This window comes from Hemiscyllium ocellatum, chromosome 28, assembly GCF_020745735.1.
Source record: "Hemiscyllium ocellatum isolate sHemOce1 chromosome 28, sHemOce1.pat.X.cur, whole genome shotgun sequence".
NCBI lineage: Eukaryota > Metazoa > Chordata > Chondrichthyes > Orectolobiformes > Hemiscylliidae > Hemiscyllium > Hemiscyllium ocellatum.
The window spans coordinates 41,290,982-41,312,250 of record NC_083428.1 but is presented as its reverse complement, the minus strand read 5'-3'; the positions used below and the strand labels follow the sequence as shown (position 1 = coordinate 41,312,250).

Below are 21,269 nucleotides of genomic sequence, written 5' to 3'. Positions count from 1 at the left end.
CTCCTGCTTGTGGATGTAGCACGCTACAAAGTCAAGTTCTGTAACCAGGCCACACACTAAACTATATGGATGTGATTAAATTAATGAGGTAAGCCTGAACTGAATTCAATGCAATGCCAAGACCCACAACAACACAATGCTGACTGGCAAAATATATTCTGATGAACCATAAACCACAAAATATGAAATGAAATGTGTTTCCGCTATGATTCAAACAACTACACGGCGAAAAGTGGCATTTACATTTTAGTCCCTCGTCCAATTTTGAATCTTTGGGTTACTTTGCTTATGATGTGCCCACTGTTTCAGTGCAAATTTATTCTTTGTTACTTAATTTCAAGAAAACTGCGTTCTGAAATATCCCCTTAAATCGTCTGTCAAACGATATCTTCTTTAACCTAATTTACTGGTTCACTATAGCAAGCTCTACTTCCAAGCATTTATAATTGCCTTTTCAAGCTGTACCAGATATACACTTGAGTTTAATTTCTTAATTACAAGAAGTAGTCTTGTAATTTCTAGCATTTCTAAGCTGGCCAGCCCATGGCACTGGCAGTAATCCCGAGATTACTACCTTTGAGGTTCTTTTCTTTAACTTCTCTCCTAGCTCCCTGAATTCTGCTTTCAGGACCTCATCTTGTTTTTTACTTATATTGTTGCCTGTATGCACCAAGACAACTGGCTGTTCACCCTCTTCTTTAAGAATGCTCTGCAGCCGATCAGTGACATCCCTGACCTAAGCACCTGGGAGGCAACATACTATCCGGGAGTCTCGTGTTCGGCCACAGAACCGCCTATCTACTCCCCTCACAATAGAATCCCCTATGACTATGGCCCTAAGAGTCTTTTTCCCACCCTTCTGAACAGCAGTGCCCGCCACGATGCCATGATCTTGCAACTGCTGCCCTCCCCTGGTGAGCCAACTCCCCCAACAGTATCGAAAATGGCATACCTGTTTTGGAGGAAGGTGACCACAGGGGACACCCTAGAGTGAATTATACAGTAAATGGAAGACCCTTGAGAAAAGTTGATGAACAGAGAGATCCATTGTACCCTGAAGGTTGCTGCACAGGTGGATAGAGTGGTCAAGAAGGCATATGGTATGGTTGCCTTCATCGGACAGGGTATTGATTATAAGAACTGGCAGGTCATGTTAAAATTGTACACGACATTGGTTCAGCTGCATTTATAATACTGTGTACAGTTCTGGTCGCCACATTACCAAAAAGATGTGGACGCTTTGGAGAGGATGCAGAGAAGGTTTATGAGGATGTTGCCTGGTATGGAAGGTGCTAGCTGTGAAGAGAGGTTGAGTAGGTTAGGTTTATTTTCATTAGAAAAAAGGAGATTGGGGTGTCCTGATTGAGGTGTTCAAAATCATGAAGGGTATAGACAGGGTAGATATTCCAAGTAAATTTAGTCTAATTTGACAGCATTTGGCCCACATCCCTCTAAACCCTTCCTATTCATATACCAGTCCAGGTGCCTTTTAAATGTTGTAATTGTATCAGCCTCCACTACTTTCTCTCGCAGCCCATTCCATACATGCACCACCCTCTGTATGAAAAGGTTGCCCCTTAGTTTCCTTTTAAATCTTTCCCCTCTCACCTTAAACCTATGCCCTGTAGTTTGGACTCCCCCACACGGGAAAAAGAACTTCGCTATTCACCCTATCCATGCCCCTACTGATTTTATAAACTTCTATCAGGTCACCCATCAGCCTCCGTCGCTCCAGGGAAAACAGAATCAGTCTATTCAGCCTCTCCCTACAGTTTATACTTTCCAACCCTGGCAAATCCTTGTAAACCTTTTCTTAGCCTCTTTCAAGTTTAACAATATCTTTTCTATCCCTGTGCCAATCAAATCAGGTGTAACTCTGACCTTCAATGACAAAAGCAAATTTGTAATGATGTCTCTTTCTGACAGGTAGAGTCCAAAAATCATCGATTAGAAATATTAAGTCCTGGAAAAGACCTTGAAACTGTAGTGATTGTAATGAGGTCTGGCATATGGACCTCATAGAATGGGATTTCATGATTGGGGCTATTAATCTGGCCCAATTATGGACCCCTGGCTGGCAGAAATAACAGGTATATCAGAGGTTGTGTTCACTCAGAGCTGACTCTGAGGAAGCTGGATCAGTGCCAAGGACTTCCCACCTGTAAATAAAAGATGACATGGTGACCGGATACTGGCCTCTGTGGAGTTATTTCATTGGGCAGCAGTTAGCAAGCCTGACGTTTAAACTGTTCAAAGTAATTTATTGAGAGAGAGAGAGAGAGAGAGAGAGAGAGAGAGTTTTTGGCTTGTTTTGCTTTAAGGGTTGTTTCTTACTGACTGCTAGAGAAAACAATGTTGCAACAGCCATCCACATCTGGATCTGTGAAATCATATACCACTTTGTGGTAGAGGCTGATGCTAGGCACAGCACTGATCCTATGGTTTTCAAAGTTTGTTCGTCTAACAATTAAGGGCCATAAAATTCACCTCTTATCTCTCTCAATAGTTCCATTGGACTCTTCTCCCAAAATTATTTGCTTTTCCAGTAAACAGCAGACACTCCACATTACAGTTACCTACTAATAATTACACCGAATTGTGCAATCTTCCTTGTCTGAACTTACTCTTGTAGGCAACGTCAGTCTGCAGCCTGACCAGATCAACTTATGCATCCAGGAGGATTCTTGGGTGAGCTCTTTACAATTTAAGCTTAGACACCTTGACAATGCTGTTACACTTGTTCATTAATTATACCAAGGTGTGTGAAGGTTTGTAGCTCAGGTTGAAGTTTAGGGTGTAGGTTTGATCGCTGAGCTGTCGGTTTGATATCCAGACGTTTCATTACCTGGCCAGGTAACATCATCAGTGGCAACCTCCAAGTGAAGCGAAGCTGTTGTCTCCTGCTTTCTATTTATACCTTTCTCCTGGATGGGGTTCCTGGGGTTTGTGGTGATGTCATTTCCTGTTCGTTTTCTGAAGGGTTGATAGATGGCATCTACATCTATGTGTTTGTTTATGGCGTTGTGGTTGGAGTGCCAGGTCACTAGGAATTCTCTGGCATGCCTTTGCTTAGCCTGTCCCAGGATAGATGTGTTGTCCTAGTTGAAATGATGGCTTTTTTCATCCGTGTGTAGGGCTACGAGAGAGAGAGGGTCGCAAACACTACATAGGACAAACAGACAGAAAGTTAGCCACCAGGATATACGAACACCAGCTAGCCACAAAAAGACATGACCCTCTCTCCCTCGTAGCCCTACACACGGATGAAAAAAAGCCACCATTTCGACTGGGATAACACATCTATTCTGGGACAGGCTAAGCAAAGACATGCCAGAGAATTCCTAGAGGCCTGGCACTCCAACCACAACGCCACAAACAAAAACATCGATCGAGATGCCATCTATCAACGCCTCAGAAAACAAACAGGAAATGACATCACCACAAACCCCAGGAACCCCATCCAGGAGAAACATATAAGTGGAAAGCAGGAGACAACAGCTTCGCTTCACTTGGAAGTCGCCACTGATGATGTTACCGAGCCAGGTAATGAAACGCCTGGATATCAAACCTACAGCTCAGCGAGCAAACCTACACCCTAAATTAATTATACCATTGTAATGATGAAAAACATTTTATATGTGCATTATTTTAAGATGTTTATCATTTCAAATTAAACGAGATGTTTAATGCAAAAATCAAGACTTTTCCTTTGGAATAAACAGACTGTCGAAGTGATTACTGGCAGTGTTTACTATATTGCTCGACATCAGCGGTACATGCAGATCATTGTCTCTCCACAAGGTGGAGAACATAGTCACTCAGACATTACTGTGGTTACATGTATCAAACACAAAATAACATTGGCCTTTATGAGAAGCTATAGAAATGTGCAGAAGCTGTTATTATTCCACTTTTTCAAATTGCAGCAGACAGTGAAAGCAATGGTGTCAATGAGGCAGCATCAGCAGCATTGGTTCCATCATTTAGGCAGAGTTCAATGAAGCTCTGGTTTAACACGTGGCTCTTTAGACGATTGGATAAACCGCATAACTAGCAATTGCACACATATTCCGAAAATCCTTAGCCATTTTGATGTAACCTTCATCACCCCAACCTTTTCCCCAGCTAGAAAATTAGAAAAAAAAGAGTTAATATCACAATTCTATAGTGGCTGATTAGAGAACTGGAGATTTTTACATTAAAAATGTATAGTTTCTGATAGGATCTAGTTTGAATGTTTACACAATGGGAGATTAGCATCCTACCCTGAACTCCCCCAACCATCCCTGTAGCCTGCACTTTCCCATGGCTAATCCACCTACCCTGCATATCCCACGACACTATGGGTAATTTAGCATGGCCAATCCACCCAACCTGCACATCTTTGGACTGTGGAAAGAAATTGGAGCACCTGGTGGAACCCCATGCAGATGCAGGGAGAACATACAAACTGGAATCAGATTGGGTGCCCGGCATTGTGAGGTAGCACTGCTAACCACTGAGCCCCCGTGCCACCCCACTCTGTCATTCAGTTCAACCACTCTGTGTGGTCACGGTTTCTCAAACGCTACCCCACTCTGGGTAAGGAGATTGTTTCTGAATTTCTGATTGAATTTATTAATGACTCTGTCCTATTTATGACTCCCGGTTTAGAACACCCCTGTAAGTCTGAATGATGTTTGGAGAAGGCATTCTGCCAACTTTACTCAGTGTGGCCTGCTTATAACTTTGCAGCCACAGCAGAGTGGTTGACTCTTAATTGCCCGCTGGGCAATAAATGCTGGTCCATCCAGCGAAGCCCTCATCCTCTGAACAAATAAAGAAAAGAAAAATTCTCTTTGCCCATTTTATCAAGGTTTCCATCATCTTAAAGACTTCTATTGAGTCAACCATCTCTTTCTTGAAGAAAAGAACTCCAGCCTTTTTCCGATAAATATATCCGATCAGTTCTAGTCATTCTTGTGAATTTTTATGCAGCTTTCCCAGGCTCTTTGGACAGTCGTTAGCAATGAGAATTTTGACTGATGTTTCCCTCCCTAGCCCAGGAACACTGGGAGTAAATCCAGTGCTCTTGTCACACCCCAAGCTCTGATTAGCTGTTTGCTATTTTTATGAAGTATGTACCTGTTTTTAACCAGCCAATACTTCTGTCTACCGTCTACTCCAAATCCGACCACCAGCACTGCATGGTTTGGAATACGTCTCGAGCAATTTTGATTACGATAAATTCCTGTAAGATAACATGATCTTTAATATGGTGCCATCATAAAATGTATAATTATTAATTCCTTGCACATTTGTTGATCAAACATTTCACATGATGAGGTCATAGATCAGTTTTTTTCTCACTCAAAGGATAAATATGCAAATTTCATATAGGAAAGCATTAACCATGAGTTTGAGACGAGAAGAAAACAAACACATTGCTTGGCAAAAAGTTGTCTAAATAATAAATTGCTCATTTTAAGAAAAAAAATTAATAAAGGTGGCTATTACAAGTGACAAACAGCAGAGTTAATTAATAAAACCTTTGTATTCTTTTTTTCTCAAAGGCAGAGTTGGAGAGAGTGAGAGGTGTTAGCCTCAGTGTGGATACCTTGTTGTGGCATGTACTGAGGCTGAGCTAAAGAGTTGGATTTAGTTAACACTGTCCTTGTGCTCATCTTTACTGGTGTATACTTTATGGGCTTGTCTCAGAAGAATTCATACATGATCGGGTCAGAGCCTTTAGCCTCAGACTTCCCAGTCCAGCTAATGTATTGGCTTTTGGAGAGGGTGAACCACTCTCTCTACCAAAACATTTCCCCTCTCTCTCACACACATATCCTCCTTTTTAATTCGTGTACACACCTCCCTGTTGCTGACATGCACCCTTCTCTATCATAGACATTTTGCTCATGACCTTACAAACATCTCTTCCTCTCTCTCATTCCCTCATAGATACACACAAACACCCCCTTTCTCACTCTCATGCATACGCTTCCTCACACTCACTCACTCTTCCCTCCCACACTCCTTCATAAACACTCCATTTCTCACATACACGCACTCCCCCTGTCTCTCACTCGCACTCTTTCTAACAATCTCTCACACTGTTCCTCTCATTCTCTCTCCTTGACCCTCTCACATTCTTTCACTCTCTTACAACTGTCCTCTCGCAGACAATCTCTCCACACTTTCACACATTCCTCCTCTCTTTCACACATTCACCCTCTGTCACACACTTAGCTGATCTCACACTCTCTCTCTCAAACACTTATTTCTTATACACGTTCTCACACTCCCTCTTTTACGCTTCCTTACACTCGAGCACTCAGATAGCCTCTCTGTCTCACAATTTTTCTCTCATGCTTTCTTTCACACACACTGTGTTTCTTATATGCACTCCTCCACACTCATGTCCACACTCTGCTAATCAAGGCGCCTCACCGCCATCTTGTTTGTGGGGGTTGCACTGAGTTTACTCTGCTCTACCCCAGCTCCCAAACCAGGGAGCCCTTCACCCACGCAGGGACACCTAATCTTGCACTTGCTATCTGTCACAATCCTGCAGACTCAGCAACATGGCTCCAGTGTTCACACTTCAAGTTGGATGAAGCCTTGGAGCTTCACACTGCTGGCTTTTTGTTTCATCTTCATGGGATTGAAATGTAGGAACATGGAAAACAGAAGTAGGCCATTCAGCCCTTTGAGCCTGCTCAAACCAGTGATGGCTGATCATCTAACTCAGTCCCCTGTTCCCAATTTCTCTCCATACCTTTTGATCCTTTTAGCCCAAAGAACAATATCTAACTCCTTGTTGATAACATTCTCTGTTTTGCCTCAACCATTTTCTGTGGCAGAGAATTTGACCGGCTCATCATTCTCCAGGTGAAGATATTTCTCCTCATCTCAGTCCTCTCTTTAGGGCTATTAAGTGGATGAAATGAATGTTTTAGGACGTGGGAGCAGATACATTCGCTCATGTTGAACTTTTCGCAGCACTCAATCCAGATCCTTGGACGAAACTACTGGCGTTGACCATGACAGCTTCCTGCTCCTTCTGCCTCACCAATGTCTGTCTGGAGAGCCTCCTACTCGCCTGCAGGAAGGCACCTTTCCTTCCCCTGCCCTCCTCCTGCACCAAGGTATCCAGTCAATACCATGAAGTTTATGAGCAGGCTATGTATGGGAGTGAGACTATCGCTCACCTCCATTTCTGGACTCAGTTACAAATCTGATCCAATTACAACCCCATAGGACTGGACTGCATGTAAGCACAGGGGCTAGTAAAACATCAGTGAAGGAAAGAGGTTTGGCAGTTTCCATTCTAAAATGGAATTAATAATAAAAGTAATTGGCAGAGAATACAAGTGAATGTATGATTTTTAGTCCTGTATTTGTATAGAATTAATTGATAAGCCAATTGATATACATCATTGAGAGTTTCTGTTTCTTACCAGTGCGATACAACTGGAAACCTCTCTGGCTTGCATCAATAGCAACGGATATTGGTCCAATTCTTGATACTGCTTTTGCTAAATATTTTTCGTTTCTTATGACATGAGCATAATGTCTGATCATGGCAGCGGTCTTGTTTGGCATAAATTTGCAGCTTTCGTCCTAAATGTTAAAGAAAATTCATACCACGTCATATTTTTCCAAGTAACAGTGATATTTTTACAGGATTGTTAATAGCTGATCTTCAAACACTGCTTCAATTACTGAAGGTGACCACCATTCCCAAATGTAAACAAGCCGCCTACAAATGTGGTAACTATTGAAAGATCTCCATTTTATTGGGAAGTAGATTTTGGTCAGCACACTGCAGTTAGTGTAGTTTCAAGATACACAAATCTCAGATTCTTTCCTGGTAGTTCCTTGGCTTATCCATTGCTCCCCAAAACTACAGTCAATGTAACTTTAGTGTGGGAAACTAATAGATGCAATTCTGAGGGACAGAGTTAACCTGTGTTCGGAGAGGCAGGGATTAATCAGGAACAGTCAGCATGGTTTTTGGTAAGGAGAGGTTATGTCTGGTTAACTTTTTGAATTTTTCAAAGAGGTTTATAGATGAGGACAATGTTTCTGATGTGGTCTGTTGGACTTTCAGCAAGGCTTTTGATAAGTTTCACATGGAGGATTGAGAGTCCATGGGATCAAATTCAATGGATTGGATCCACAATTGGCTGTGCAGCAGAAACCAGAGGGTGATAGCTGAGGGGTGTTTTTGTGACTGGAAGCCTGTGTTCAATGGACTTCTCAGTGATGGGGGCCCCGATGTTTGTGGTGTATTTAAATGATTGAAATTTGAATGTAGGAGGGTTTTTCAGGAAGTTCGCGGACAATACAAACTTTTTGGGGTGATAGATAGTGAGGTTGATCACTTAAGATTACAGGAGAATTCGGACAGGCAGATCAATGACAAGAGGAATTGGATTTGGGTGCATGTGAGGTGATCTATTGATCAGGATAAACAAGGCAATGGAATACATGATAAACAGTAGGACCCTGGAAAATACAAACTATCAGTGGGACCTCAGTGTTCGTGAATGCTGGTCCCTTAAGACAACAAGACAAGTGGATAAAGTAGTTAAGAAGGTATTTGGGATACTTGCTTTATTAGCTGAGGCATAGAATTTCAGAGTAGAGAGAGGAGGCAGGAACCGTATAAAAATGTTGTGGCAGTATCTGTTGTTGGGGTGGTGTACATTCCCCAGATCACGTACAGAACATGCTGAATGGTCTGATTCAGCTGACTGTCACATCAACCTGCTGGCTCACAGAATGGTGAACGTCATTCACAGGAACATAAACACACCAAACTCTTCATTCCCACTGCCTGAGTGGAGATTTGGGAGATCAATATAAGATAAGGGAGAAATAAGAGGGAAAGCTGGCTCTGCCCTGAAAGATGATATTCTCTCAGTATTCCCAACGTCGATTGTACGGTGACACTGGCTGAAATGTGGGAGCAGATTCTCGGGGAAGGATGGATACAAAGTAGGATATCAGCTTGCTTTTGATTGGCATGGGCTCCACTGTCTAACACCATGAATGTGAACCTGAAAATGCATTCAAAAGTGATTTACCGATGCAACGTAAGGATAATCTGCTGCAGAATTGATGCCATGATTAGCGATTACATAATCAAATGCGTTTGACATCCATCCACCGCTACATCCATGATTTCTATAATCCCTGCTGCAGTCAACTAGATTCTGTTCACTAAGAGAAATGAGTTGATTGGTTCTTTCAAACCACTGTCCTTCGATGGCTCCAGTTGCACTGAAAGCCCAGCATGAACCGCACTGTCCCTGGTAATGACAGAAATACAATCACATTAAAAATATTAAAAATAAAATTCACTTGGAAGTCGCCACTGATGATGTTACCTAGCCAGGTAATGAAACGTCTGGATATCAAACCTACAGCTCAGCGAGCAAACCTACACCCTAAATGAAATTAAAATCTTCCTTCCATCTATTGTCAGTGGAGTAAGGTCAGTTCCTCCTCCTTCTGTAGTTTACCAAAAACATGTGAGAGTCTGAGTAGTAGCGATTGAAGGGCAGTTTTTCTTTAGAAGCGTGGCACAACTGTGTAGGTCAGGGGTAAACGTGGAGTAGTAGGGTAGGGGATTGGGTCTGGGTGGGTTAGTCTTCAGAGAGTCGGTGTGGACATTTTGGGCCGAATGGCCTGTTTCCACACTGTAGGGATTGTATTAAAAAATATTTAAAAGATTGATGACAAAATAATTTAGTAAGAAGGTTTAGGAATGGATTCAGAGTAAATTTGCACACTGCTTGTTATCCAGGCTTCCATCAACTTAAGTTGGAAGTTGTTCCAACTGCTTTAGTTTGAGCTCAGCATTGCATGAGTATTGGCTTTGGAAGAGTTAATGTTGAATTTGCATTAAGCTCCACTCATCTGATGCTGTCACCCAGTCTTGGATGGAGAATCAATCAGTATGGCACAAGATCCTGATGAGGGCAGGAGTCTCTCTTGATTTCCTTAAGTAATTATGTCTAACTAGTTAATGTAAAATGTATCTGCTATTATCATGCAATAAACTACCTTGTTTAGACTCAATAGTAGTCTTCCTGCTACCATTGATAGTTAGACAGGTCCTTAGACTAAGCAGAGATAGAAGGATTTAAGAGCACCCCACATCAAGCAGTTAACTACCTGACATGTTACTGAAGGAGCAACAGGGAGAACGAGAGTTTCTCGGATTGTACATTGCAGGAAGTGGTCAGTCAGTGCAGCCAGACTTAATGATACAGGATCAGTGTCCATTTGGAAGAATACTGAGAGGCAAGATGCACAAGAATTTTAGGAATGTGCCACTGTGAAACGTGACTCAGTGTTTGAGATGGCTGGGAGTGGCGTTATCTTGAGGGAGCTCAGCCCTGACGTTTGCATTAATAATAAATGGACCTCGTAGTAAACAGCAGCAGAGAGGAGGAACATAACCATTACTGGAGATTAGATTACTTACAGTGTGGAAACAGGCCCTTCAGCCCAACAAGTCCACACCGACCCGCCGAAGCACAACGCACCCATTCCCCTACTTTTACCCCTTCACCTAACACTACAGGCAATTTAGCATGGCCATTTTTGGACTGTGGGAGGAAATCAGAGCACCTGGAGGAAACCCACGCAGACACAGGGAGAATGTGCAAACTCCACACAGAGAGTCACCTGAGGCGCGAATTGAACCCGGGATTCTGGCGCTGTGAGGCAGCAGTGCTAACCACTGTGCCGCCCACATTGCACAGTTATCAGGAGTCCCAAGTGATATATTGCCTCACTGATGTCAAAGTAAGGAACAATATGAAGGATAATCTACTAGGGAAGTGAATGATGCAGAAACTATGGTGCTTGTTTGCACAACCACCCAGAGTGAGCAGGTATTTCAGATCCAAAGTTTAGGTACTATGGAGTAAATTAAAAAGTAGGGCTTCATGAATAGTAATTTCAGGACGAATCTTCCCATTTGTGAAAGCAGGAATAATATGCAAAGGATCAATGAGTGGCTTTGATCATGTGTGCAGAAAGGGAAGCCTTCAGGTTTCTGAGGCTATGGCAATCAGGTCTGGTTCAGGAGGTGCCTATATCTAGAGGGATGAATTGCACCTCATATTCTTGAATAGAGACTGGACATGGTAATAGTAGGAATATTGGCATCACATCTTGAAAAAGTGTCAATGTTGAGTTTTGCCAGGTTGGACCTGAATGTTTAATTTTGTAGTTAAAAATCACGCAACACCATGTATAGTCCAACAGGTTTAATTGGAAGCAGTAGCTTTTGGAGCACTGCTTCTTCATCAACCACCTGATGAAGGAGCAGCGCTCTGAAAGCTAGTGCTTCCAATTAAACCTGTTGGACTATAACCTGATGTTGTGTGATTTTTTTTAACTTTGTACACCCCAGTCCAACACCAGCATCTCCAAACCATTTATTTGGTATGTTAGAATGCAACATGTACATTTGAATTTTAAAATTTATCCCAGTAACTTAATAAAGCTTTTAAACTTTGACAAATAACATCAGATGGGCTCTTCATCAAAAGAACGAACATTAACATAGACACTCACACTATGGTTCAATGCTTCACCAATCGCTAACCCACACACACAATTGCAATGAATGGTCAGGACAGGCTTTTCTGGATCTAAAAATGAAGTTGAATTATCTTTACCGATTTCTACAAGCTCATCATGACTTTCAGATTTTTTTTCACTTAATAATTCCTAGAAGGATTCCTAATGGTTATTACCTGGTTTTTCACTGGAGTGACAAATCCTTTTTCACGCCAGTCGACTGGCTTTTCATCATTACTTTCATCTTCATTAGATTCCTCATCATCTATGTCATCATCAAATTCATCAACTTCATTTGCGTTATCAGCATCTGCTGGCCGGAATCCGTTCATGATTTCATTAAACTCTTCATTGGTCTATAAAATCAGACACATGACCATTTATTAATGAAGGGATTGGAGTTTACTGGAGAATATACAAAATGAGAATCGATGACATCACTTCGCTACATCCTACACCTTCACTGAATTTAGCAAAAAGGTAGATCAAAGCAGTGATGACACTCCAAACTTGAATAATGCTTGAAGAATGCAGGAAATTAAGCAACTCTCCTTTCTCTCACAAGGTCAGTATAAAACAGAATGGAGAGCCTGAAGGTGATATAGTATTTCCCTCGTCTATGGTGCAACAGCCAAAATTGGAGCAGTGATTATTCATGAGGCCCATAATGTGAGAAATTATTTGATAATCTTTACTGCCAATTAAAACCTTACAGATCACTTTTGCTGTGAAGGGGGTGGGTCAAATATCCACCATGATGGCTGAGGCTATTGGTGTTTAACTGAATCACCCTGATAAAGAGGGTCACTGTGAGGCAGGTCTGATTCCCTAGTCTCAGTTAGCACTGCATTGGAATTGGTCTCAGGACCTTTAATTTAGTGGAAAAAAAGGCAGTGTTCCTCATTCCAATTACACTGGGAGATGGCTGTTAGACAAGGGTCGTGTTTGATACCATCCATTGGTGAATATCCTACCAAAATGAATTGTTGAGGTTCACACCTCAACCTGAGGGAACAGAGGTATCCAGGGATCAGTTTGCATTAAGTTTTTTTGCTTGGAAGGGTGCAATTTTTAAACAGAGATCCAATATTCCAAACTTAGCCTTTACTCACTTTCATAATCTAATTTTTCCTCAACAATTTTTCAGTGAGTTTTATGACAAGAAATTATATTCGGATCTAACCTGATCCCGGTGATGGGTTTTAGTCCTTACTGTGGGAGGTGACGGTCAGGGAGAGATTCAGGCAGAAGGCCATCCTGTCATTTTGAAATTGTCTCTGAGTTTGATGCAGGTGAACCCGTCCCATGCTTAATATTTCAAAAGGACAGTGGTGCCCCAGCCCATGAGACTGGCTATTTGACAAGAGCAAACAAACAAAACGGGATGTACAATGGAAAGGAGAATTTATTTTGCCAGAAACATACATCAGTGAGGGAGGTGAGATACTTCTGAGAATAGGGCACTGGAAAAGCCCAGGGGGCTCATTCCTGGTGAAGGGCTTTTGCCTGAAACCTCGATTCTAATCTCCAACATCTGCAGTCCTCACTTTAGCCTAGGGGCGATTCTTCATTAAAATGAGGTGTTGTGATATCACTGACCATATCCCACCTCATTCAGTAACAGAACCACAATAACCAGCATCTCATAGATTTCACAATATACATCATGTACATACCATATCGCCTAATTGGTTCATTCCCACAGTAAATGTGTGTTTTCCCATCGAGTACTCCAGGTTGTGTTGTTCAATGAATTTCATATTGTCCTCCCATATCATTCTCCTGTAGTTCTCTTCATCCTGAATAAAAACATTAAGCCAATTAGGTTCCACCATCTTCCAGTCATAAAATCATAGAATAGTTCTAAAAATCCCTGTGTGAAACTTGAATAACAGTTTTCAGTCTGGTTTCTATCCTCCCATCCAGATTGGAGAAGTTGCCCTAATTCCCCTTTCCTTAACCACGCGCAGAGCAAAACCTGTCTGAACTCCCAGAGCAGCAAGGTCAAAATCTTAGAAGCAAATTAGTGCAGATGCTGGAATCTGAACTGAAAATAAAAAGTGCTAGAAACCACAGCGGGTCAGACAGCATCCATGGAGAGAGAGCAAGCTAACACTTTGAATCTAGATGTCGTGACGTGTGGAGGGGACAGCATTTATGCTACAGTTTGAGGAAGTGGAGTTTTGGGGGGAGTGGGTGTAGGGTGCTGCTGGACATAATGTCCTTAAGTGAACAATACAAAACAGTGAAACAATACAGTTCATGCATTTCTCAAATTATATTTGGTCTGCCCTACTCCATTCATTCTGGAGGCATGCTGGGATTTATGTGCACACTGCCAACGTCAATATATTTGAAGAGAGATTGAGTCTGAAGCTGCTTGAGTTATATTTATGGTTTCCCTGGCAACTTCAACACGGGCTTCAACAGATTTACTGTAAACTGAGTTCCCCAAGGGTTACACGTATTGCCCTCCCTGAGGCAGGTTCATTTAGTGAGATGGCGTCAGTTGGGGAATCCACTACTTCCTTAATGTCCTGAGGAAATACAGGGCAGCAAGACACAATATTAGGCTTTCTGCATTGACACTTGTTGAAACCCTTATACAGAGAGCCATACACTTGTATTTGCTGCAGATTCTCCTCTGTCTGCGAGCCCATACCATTCCCAATTACCTATGGGGCCTACATTTCAAGTGGGGGCCTTACTGGCAGCAGGCAACACCTTGCTGGTCTCCACATGGAAGTTCAGCTCCCTCGCCCATGAATGTCTCGTGCTGCCCAGATAAGTGTCTGTCTAACACTCAATTCAGTGAATCTCTTAAACGTAAATGTCGCAGGAACCTCTCAGCAGTTCTACAGCCTGTTGGTAAGAGCATTGTCACTTCCATAAATGGGGAGGTGATGGCCTAGTGGTACTATTGCGGGATAGTTAATTCCAAGACTCTGTGAGTGTTCTAGGGACTTGGGTTCAAATCCTGCTGTGGTAGATGGTGCCGTTTTAACTCAATAAAAATCTAGCATTAAGGCTCTAATGATAACAATTGCTGCATGTTGGGAGAAATCCCTATAGTTCTTCAGGGAAGGAAATCTACATGTGATTCCAGAACAATGTTGTTGTCTCTTATCTGCCCTCTGGGCAATTAGGGATGGGAAATAAATGCAAGCTTCACTATTGACGTCCACATCCCATGCATGAGAGAAAAACTCTTCAGCCATAAGTCTTTGCTGTTTTATTATGAGTTCGGTCAGTCCTCTATTGGAGGTAGAAACTGAGAGAATTTCAGGATCAATATCTTTCCATTCCCATCCATTCCATATTCCACTCATACATTCTGTTCCATGTCCATTTCACCCAGCAGGTGTCTCTCACGTTAACTGCAACTAAGAATTCTCAATATCTGTCAAGTGTGTGGAAACCCTTCCCTTCAGAGTGAGTTAAATACTTGGATTACATTCTGTACAGGAGTAAATTCTCCTTTTACCTTGGTGTACTGCTTCCCATGCTGTGATTTCCAGTTCTTCCAGTCTTCATCCAGTGTTGAATTAAATGTGTGTCCTGAGGCCGCAGCCAGGGTAGACACCACTACACAGCCCAGAATCAGAGTAAGTTTCATGATGGACAATCTAATGGAGCGAAACCAATGGGTATATACGTGAAGTGGATAATATTAATTGATTGCAATGGAAACATCTGCTTGATAAAGTCATTTGGCACAATACACACAAATAATACTGTCAGCTCTCCTGAGGAAGGATGCTCTTGCTCTCGAGGGAGTGCAGCAAGGGTTTACCAGACTCATTCCGGGGACGACGGGGCTGACGTGTGAGTAGAGATTGACTAGGTTAGGATTGTTTTCGCTGGATTTCAGACGAGCGAGGGGGTTTCTCATAGAGACTTATAAAATGCTAACAGGACCAGTCAAGGTAGCAGCAGGAAGGATGTTCCCGATGATGGGTGCATCCAGAACTGGGGTCTTCAGGATTCAGTCTGAGGATTCAGGATGGACCATTTAGGACGGAGATGGGGAGACATTTCTTCACCCAATGAGTGGGTGAGGCTGTGGAATTCATTACTGCAGGAAGTAGCTGATACCAAAACATCGAATGTATTCAAGAGTGGCTGGATACAGCACTTGGGACATATGGGATCATAGGGGTGGAAAGCAGGATTAGGCTATTGAGTTGGACAGTCAGCCATAATTGTAATGAATGGAGAGCAGGCTTGAAGGGCTGAAAGGCATATATCTATTTCCAACTTCTATGCTTCTGTTTCCATGCTTTTTGTCAATCAAAAGGTATCACCTTTTTGCATCTTAGCTTCATTGGAACGGACGTACCTCACGGCAGTGCTGTGAGGATTGGAATAACCCTGCCAATAAGTGCATTTAAATAAAGTTGTTCAAAATTTAAAATTAATGATCAGAAAGAACAGATGATTAAAAAATATATATAAAATTAGTGCAAATTAGACTGAAGTGATGGTTCAATGTAGAGTTCTAGCCTTTGAATCAGAAATCACAATGGGTAACAGCAGCAGAATAATGGTCACTTCTCAGAGCTAATACTTCATTCACAATATTCGATTTCCACTGCGGTGCTTTTTAAAAAAAATTACAAACAAAATACGCAAATAAGGGCAAAATACTGCAGATGCCAGAAATCTGAAACAGAGTTTCCCTGGTGTTCTCTGAGTTTTTTGCAACAAGAAGCTGGTTTTGAAAATGTGAACCAACTGGATTTTTATTTTATCCAACAATTTGCCACTTTAATGGCTGCATATAGTGATACGAGTGCTTCTGACTAGAATGGGAGTAAGTTGGGTGTACATTTTCACTAACTGTCCTTTTCTCTTGAGAAAAAACTATCCTATCGAGCTTTACCTATGTGTTACTCCAGTTGTGTAGTTATGTGGTTTATTCATGACTGTTCTCTGAAGTATTCCAGGGACCTATCTGCTGTATTTGAGAAGCTAGGCATGGACTTTGCCCCAGAAATGCCCCCATTTCCAAAATAAAATTTAAAAGAAACAGTGTTACCTTGATGGGCAATCTGATGAAGCAAAACCATTATTTTTAAATACAGAGGGCTAGTGAGAAGCAGAATGGAACTCCAGCCTCTGAGAACGAGTTTGTGATATTCGATGGTGAATGTAGACTATACCAGTTATTATATCCACTCTCTAAGCTCACCGTTACCTACTCATTCACTATTCTCACTGTCACCTACCCACTCACTAAGCTAACTGTCACCTACTACTCACTCGCCTCACTGTTACCTACCCACTAACTATACTCACTGCTAAATAGGGCAGCACATTGGGATTGTGTTAACCTCACAGCTCCTGGATTTGATTCCAGCCTCGGGTGACTCTCTGTGTGGAGTTTGCACGTTCTCCCAGTACCTGCGTGGGTTTCTGCCAGGTGCTGTGGTTCCCTCCCACAAACTGAAGATCATAGAATCATAAAATCTCTACAGCATGGAAGCAGGCCATTTGGCCCATCAAATCCACATCAACCCTCTGAAGACCATCTCACCCAGATTCACCCCAGCTCCCACCACCCTATCCCCACAACCCTGCATTTCCCATGGCTAATCTACCTAGTCTGCACATCCCTAGGTGCTATGGGTTATTTAATCTGGCCTACCCACCAATCCTGCACATCTTTGAAGCAGATTCGATGGGCTGAATGGCCCTTTTCCACAGTGTAGGGATTTTATGATCCTTTTATATATTAACTACATATGTTATGGAGCAAACCAAGGTTATTTCTTCCCTTAAAACCTCTACCATCAAGGGAGCAAGAGCAGCAGTGCCTTGTGTATAACCCCCAACTCCACACTCTCCTCCCAGTCCCACACCAACCTGACCTGGACATATTTTGCTGCTCTGTTATCAGTGTTTTTGTCTCAGGAAGCCCTAAGACCATTGTGGGTCACCACCAAGATTCAGTAGAAGGTCACTACTTCATTAGCAACCTCTTAGCAACCATTTGGACTCAGAGAAATGTCAGTTCCCATCCTAGCTCCTTGTGCCACCTCCCTTATGATTGTAATTACACTAAGCTCCACCCCCTTCACATCCTGATTTACAGATATTGCTGGAACGTTTTTTTAATGTTCTCTGTAATGAAGACAAAAGCAAAATATTTGTTTGTTTTGTCCACCATTTCCTTATTATCTGTGTACAATTCCTCATTCTCTGTGTACAACTCCTCATTCTCACTCTCTGGCAGCCTGCATTCACTTTACCTACCTTTTTCCTTGACAAATGTCCTTTTAGAAATTCTATTCAGTTTTACATTTCCAACTAAATTTGTCTCATGTCTAAATTACTCCTTCGAATTAACCTTTTAGCTATTCTCTGCTTTTCTTTGTATTCTGACCTGCCACTCATCTTTGTTCAGGTCTCTGCTTTTTCCTTACCCCTTTCCCCAACTTTGTCAGTTAACTGCAAATGGTAGGTTCTCCCTTTAGCACTTTTTTAATGGTAGGAATATAGTTATTCTGAGCGTTCTGAAATATCCCCTTAAATATCTGCCATTGTATCTGCATTGTGATCTCTGCTTTCTAGAAGTGCCTTAACTCTGAGGTTATCAATTCTGATGTTATCAATTAATCCTATCACATTGCACAAAAGTGCTTCGAATATAATCTACCCATTGGTCAGTTCCAAATACTGCTTCTCTAAGAAATCATCTTTAAAGCATTCCATGAACAAATCATTTAGGCTACCACTGCCAATCTAATTCTTTCAGACTATATAATGATTAAAGTCACCTAAGATTATTGCTGTCTGCGTTAACACAAACATTTTTTTCTTGTCTATTTTGTCCCACATTATGGTTACTGTAAGGGACCTGTAGGCCACTCGCACTAGTAACTTTCTTCTGCTATTCCTCACCTCCAACCAAACCAATTCTGCATTCTGATCTCCTGAAACAAGTGCATCTCTAACGCACAAATACGTCTTTAATTGCCAGTGATCTTTACCTGGCTTCCTATTGTTCTTGAAAGTTACATATATCTCAATATTCAGGTACGAATTCTTTTCATCCTGCAGCCATGTCAGCATAATGGCTATAAGGTCATGTCTATTTTGTTCAATGTGTTCCATCAATGCATTTACTTTGCTATGAGTTCTATGCCAATTCAGAAAGCCTTTAGTAGAGAAGAGGAGAATCTCATTCTTCATATATTGACACTGAAGAATTTATACCCTGATCTTTCAAGAACTAGGTACAGCATGCACAGTAGCCCATCAAATTTAATAACCAATTAATGAAGATTAGAAAGATTGAACGCAAACACTGTATTCGCAACCTCACCTTGAAGTGATCGTCCAAGTGCAGCTCCCCAGATATCAAGTGGACTCCCACATTATATAGACACAACCTTGCAGGAGCCATCCCCTTGGACCTGTGACAACATCAGTGATTGGGAAATGGGCAGCAGTAATAAACGAATGAAGTGTGATTGTTTAATGCCTTTAAGAATATTGCTTAAGAATCAAATTCCCTTTTTTTAAAAAGGATCCACATCCTTGAAATCCAATGATTTGAATTGTATAATTTTATTGATTTTTGATTAGTTTTCTATTTATCTTGATCTCTGGGTAAGTGTCAATCTGCACTGAATCATAGAATCTCTACAGTGTGGAAGCAGCCCATTCGGCCCATTGAGTTCACACTGACCCTACATAGAGTCTCGCACCCAGAACCAACCCCTAATCCATAACCCTACATTTCCCAGGGCCTATTTACCTAACCTGCACCTCTTTTGTCTGTGGAAGGAAATTGGAGCAAACCCACACAGGTACAGGAGAATATGCAAACTCCACACAAACAATCACCCGAGGGTGGAATCAAACTCAGGTCCCTGGTGCAGTGAGTAGCAGTGCTAACCATTGAGCCACTGTGCACTATTTCGGAGGTCTGCAGAATTTAAGAGCTACTGGTATTGGATAACATGCCCAGTGGCCTTGCTGCATTCCTAACATATATGGCAGCATGGGGTTGTTAGCATAATATAATGTGAAATCTAATCAGCTTACAATGCCACAGGATTGTACATTTACAGGAACACAGACGTAAAGTACAATTTTTGCATTAGAGTGTCACTTTGTTAACTATTTTTGAAGAATTTTTACTCTCAATGGAAATAGTGTCAGCTCTGGGAAGGGAAAACTTTGAGGTCAGTTCTATCCAAGTACAGTTCATCAAATGCCAAACAACTCAAACAGGTTCGCTGTGGGCAAGGTGATAAATGACCTTCCTCTACCCTGTTTCAACTTCCACAAAACACTCCCATTAGGAAGACAGAACCATGATTAATCCATTCAGCTACTCAAAACTCTTCCACAGTCACACCAATCTTCATTTATGTGTGATTACCTTTAGACAGCAACGATCTTTCATTCTCAGTTTTTGTTGTTCTGACACCAGTTGCTGTTTGTGGAAAAGAGTTCTAAAATGGGGTGGTACGGTGGCTCAGTGGTTAGCACTGCTGTCTCACAGCACCTGGGACCCAAGTTTGATTCCAGCCTTGGGCGACTGTCTGTGTGGAGTTTGCACTTTCTCCTAGTGTCTGCGTGGGTTTTCTCTGGGTGCTCCAGTTTCCTCCCACTGTCCAAAGATATGCAGCTTAAGTGAATTGGCCATGCTAAATTGCCCATAGTGTTAGGTGCATTAGTCAAATGGGTCTGGGTGGATTACTCTTCAGAGATTTGGTGTGGACTTGTTGGGCCGAAGGGCCTGTTTCTACACTGCAGGGAATCTAATCAAAAATCTCACTTTAACATCTTTTGTGTGAAGGGGTTTTGTCCTGATTTCACTCTGGAAAAGCTGAAAATGTGTTGCTGGTCAAAGCACAGCAGGCCAGGCAGCATCTTAGGAATAGAGAATTCGACGTTTCGAGCATAAGCCCTTCATCAGGAATGAGAGAGAGTAGCCAAGCAGGCTAAGATAAAAGGTAGGGAGGAGGGACTTGGGGGAGGGGCGATGGAGGTGGGATAGGTGGAAGGAGGTCAAGGTGAGGGTGATAGGCCGGAGTGGGGTGGGGGCGGAGAGGTCAGGAAGAAGATTGCAGGTTAGGAGGGCGGTGCTGAGTTGAGGGAACCGACTGAGACAAGGTAGGGGGAGGGGAAATGAGGAAACTGGAGAAATCTGAATTCATCCCTTGTGGTTGGAGGGTTCCCAGGCGGAAGATGAGGCGCTCCTCCTCCAGCCGTCGTGTTGTTATGTTCTGCCGGTGGAGGAGTCCAAGGACCTGCATGTCCTCGGTGGAGTGGGAGGGAGAGTTAAAGTGTTGAGCCACGGGGTGGTTGGGTTGGTTGGTCCGGGCGTCCCTGAGGTGTTCTCTGAAGCGTTCCGCAAGTAAGCGGCCTGTCTCACCAATATAGAGGAGGCCACATCAGGTGCAGCGGATGCAATAGATGATGTGTGTGGAGGTACAGGTGAACTTGTGGCGGATATGGAAGGATCCCTTGAGGCCTTGGAGGGAAGTGAGTGTGGAGGTGTGGGCGCAAGTTTTACATTTCCTGCGGTTGCAGGGGAAGGTGCCGGGGGTGGAGGTTGGGTTGGTGGGGGGTGTGGATCTGACGAGGGAGTCACGAAGGGAGTGGTCCTTGCGGAACGCTGATAGGGGAGGGGAGGGAAATATATCCTTGGTGGTGGGGTCCGTTTGGAG

At 42.5% G+C, this 21,269-nt stretch overlaps 1 protein-coding gene across 1 annotated transcript; it reads right to left on the bottom strand.

The window, feature by feature from the left end:
• Positions 1 to 3,729: 3,729 nt before the first annotated feature.
• Positions 3,730 to 18,929, bottom strand: LOC132829001 (procathepsin L-like). The gene is made up of 8 exons (XM_060846259.1): positions 18,911 to 18,929; positions 15,068 to 15,209; positions 13,260 to 13,382; positions 11,760 to 11,939; positions 9,072 to 9,296; positions 7,440 to 7,602; positions 5,125 to 5,230; positions 3,730 to 4,125 (listed from the first exon to the last, which is right to left on the bottom strand). Exons 2-8 carry the CDS (start codon positions 15,197 to 15,199, stop codon positions 4,026 to 4,028), a joined length of 1,029 nt encoding a protein of 342 aa, XP_060702242.1. The 5' UTR covers positions 15,200 to 15,209; positions 18,911 to 18,929; the 3' UTR covers positions 3,730 to 4,025.
• Between the last annotated feature and the right edge of the window lie 2,340 nt (positions 18,930 to 21,269).

Bases quoted from the DNA above. Each gene is read 5' to 3' on its own strand.
- LOC132829001 (XM_060846259.1), bottom strand. From the start codon at position 15,199: ATGAAACTTACTCTGATTCTGGGCTGTGTAGTGGTGTCTACCCTGGCT. The intron at 13,383-15,067 runs GTAAAAGGAGAA...GTTTTTATTCAG, and splicing joins ATGGGAAGCAGTACACCAAG to GATGAAGAGAACTACAGGAG. The intron at 5,231-7,439 runs GTAAGAAACAGA...GTTATCTTACAG, and splicing joins TTTCCAGTTGTATCGCACTG to GAATTTATCGTAATCAAAAT.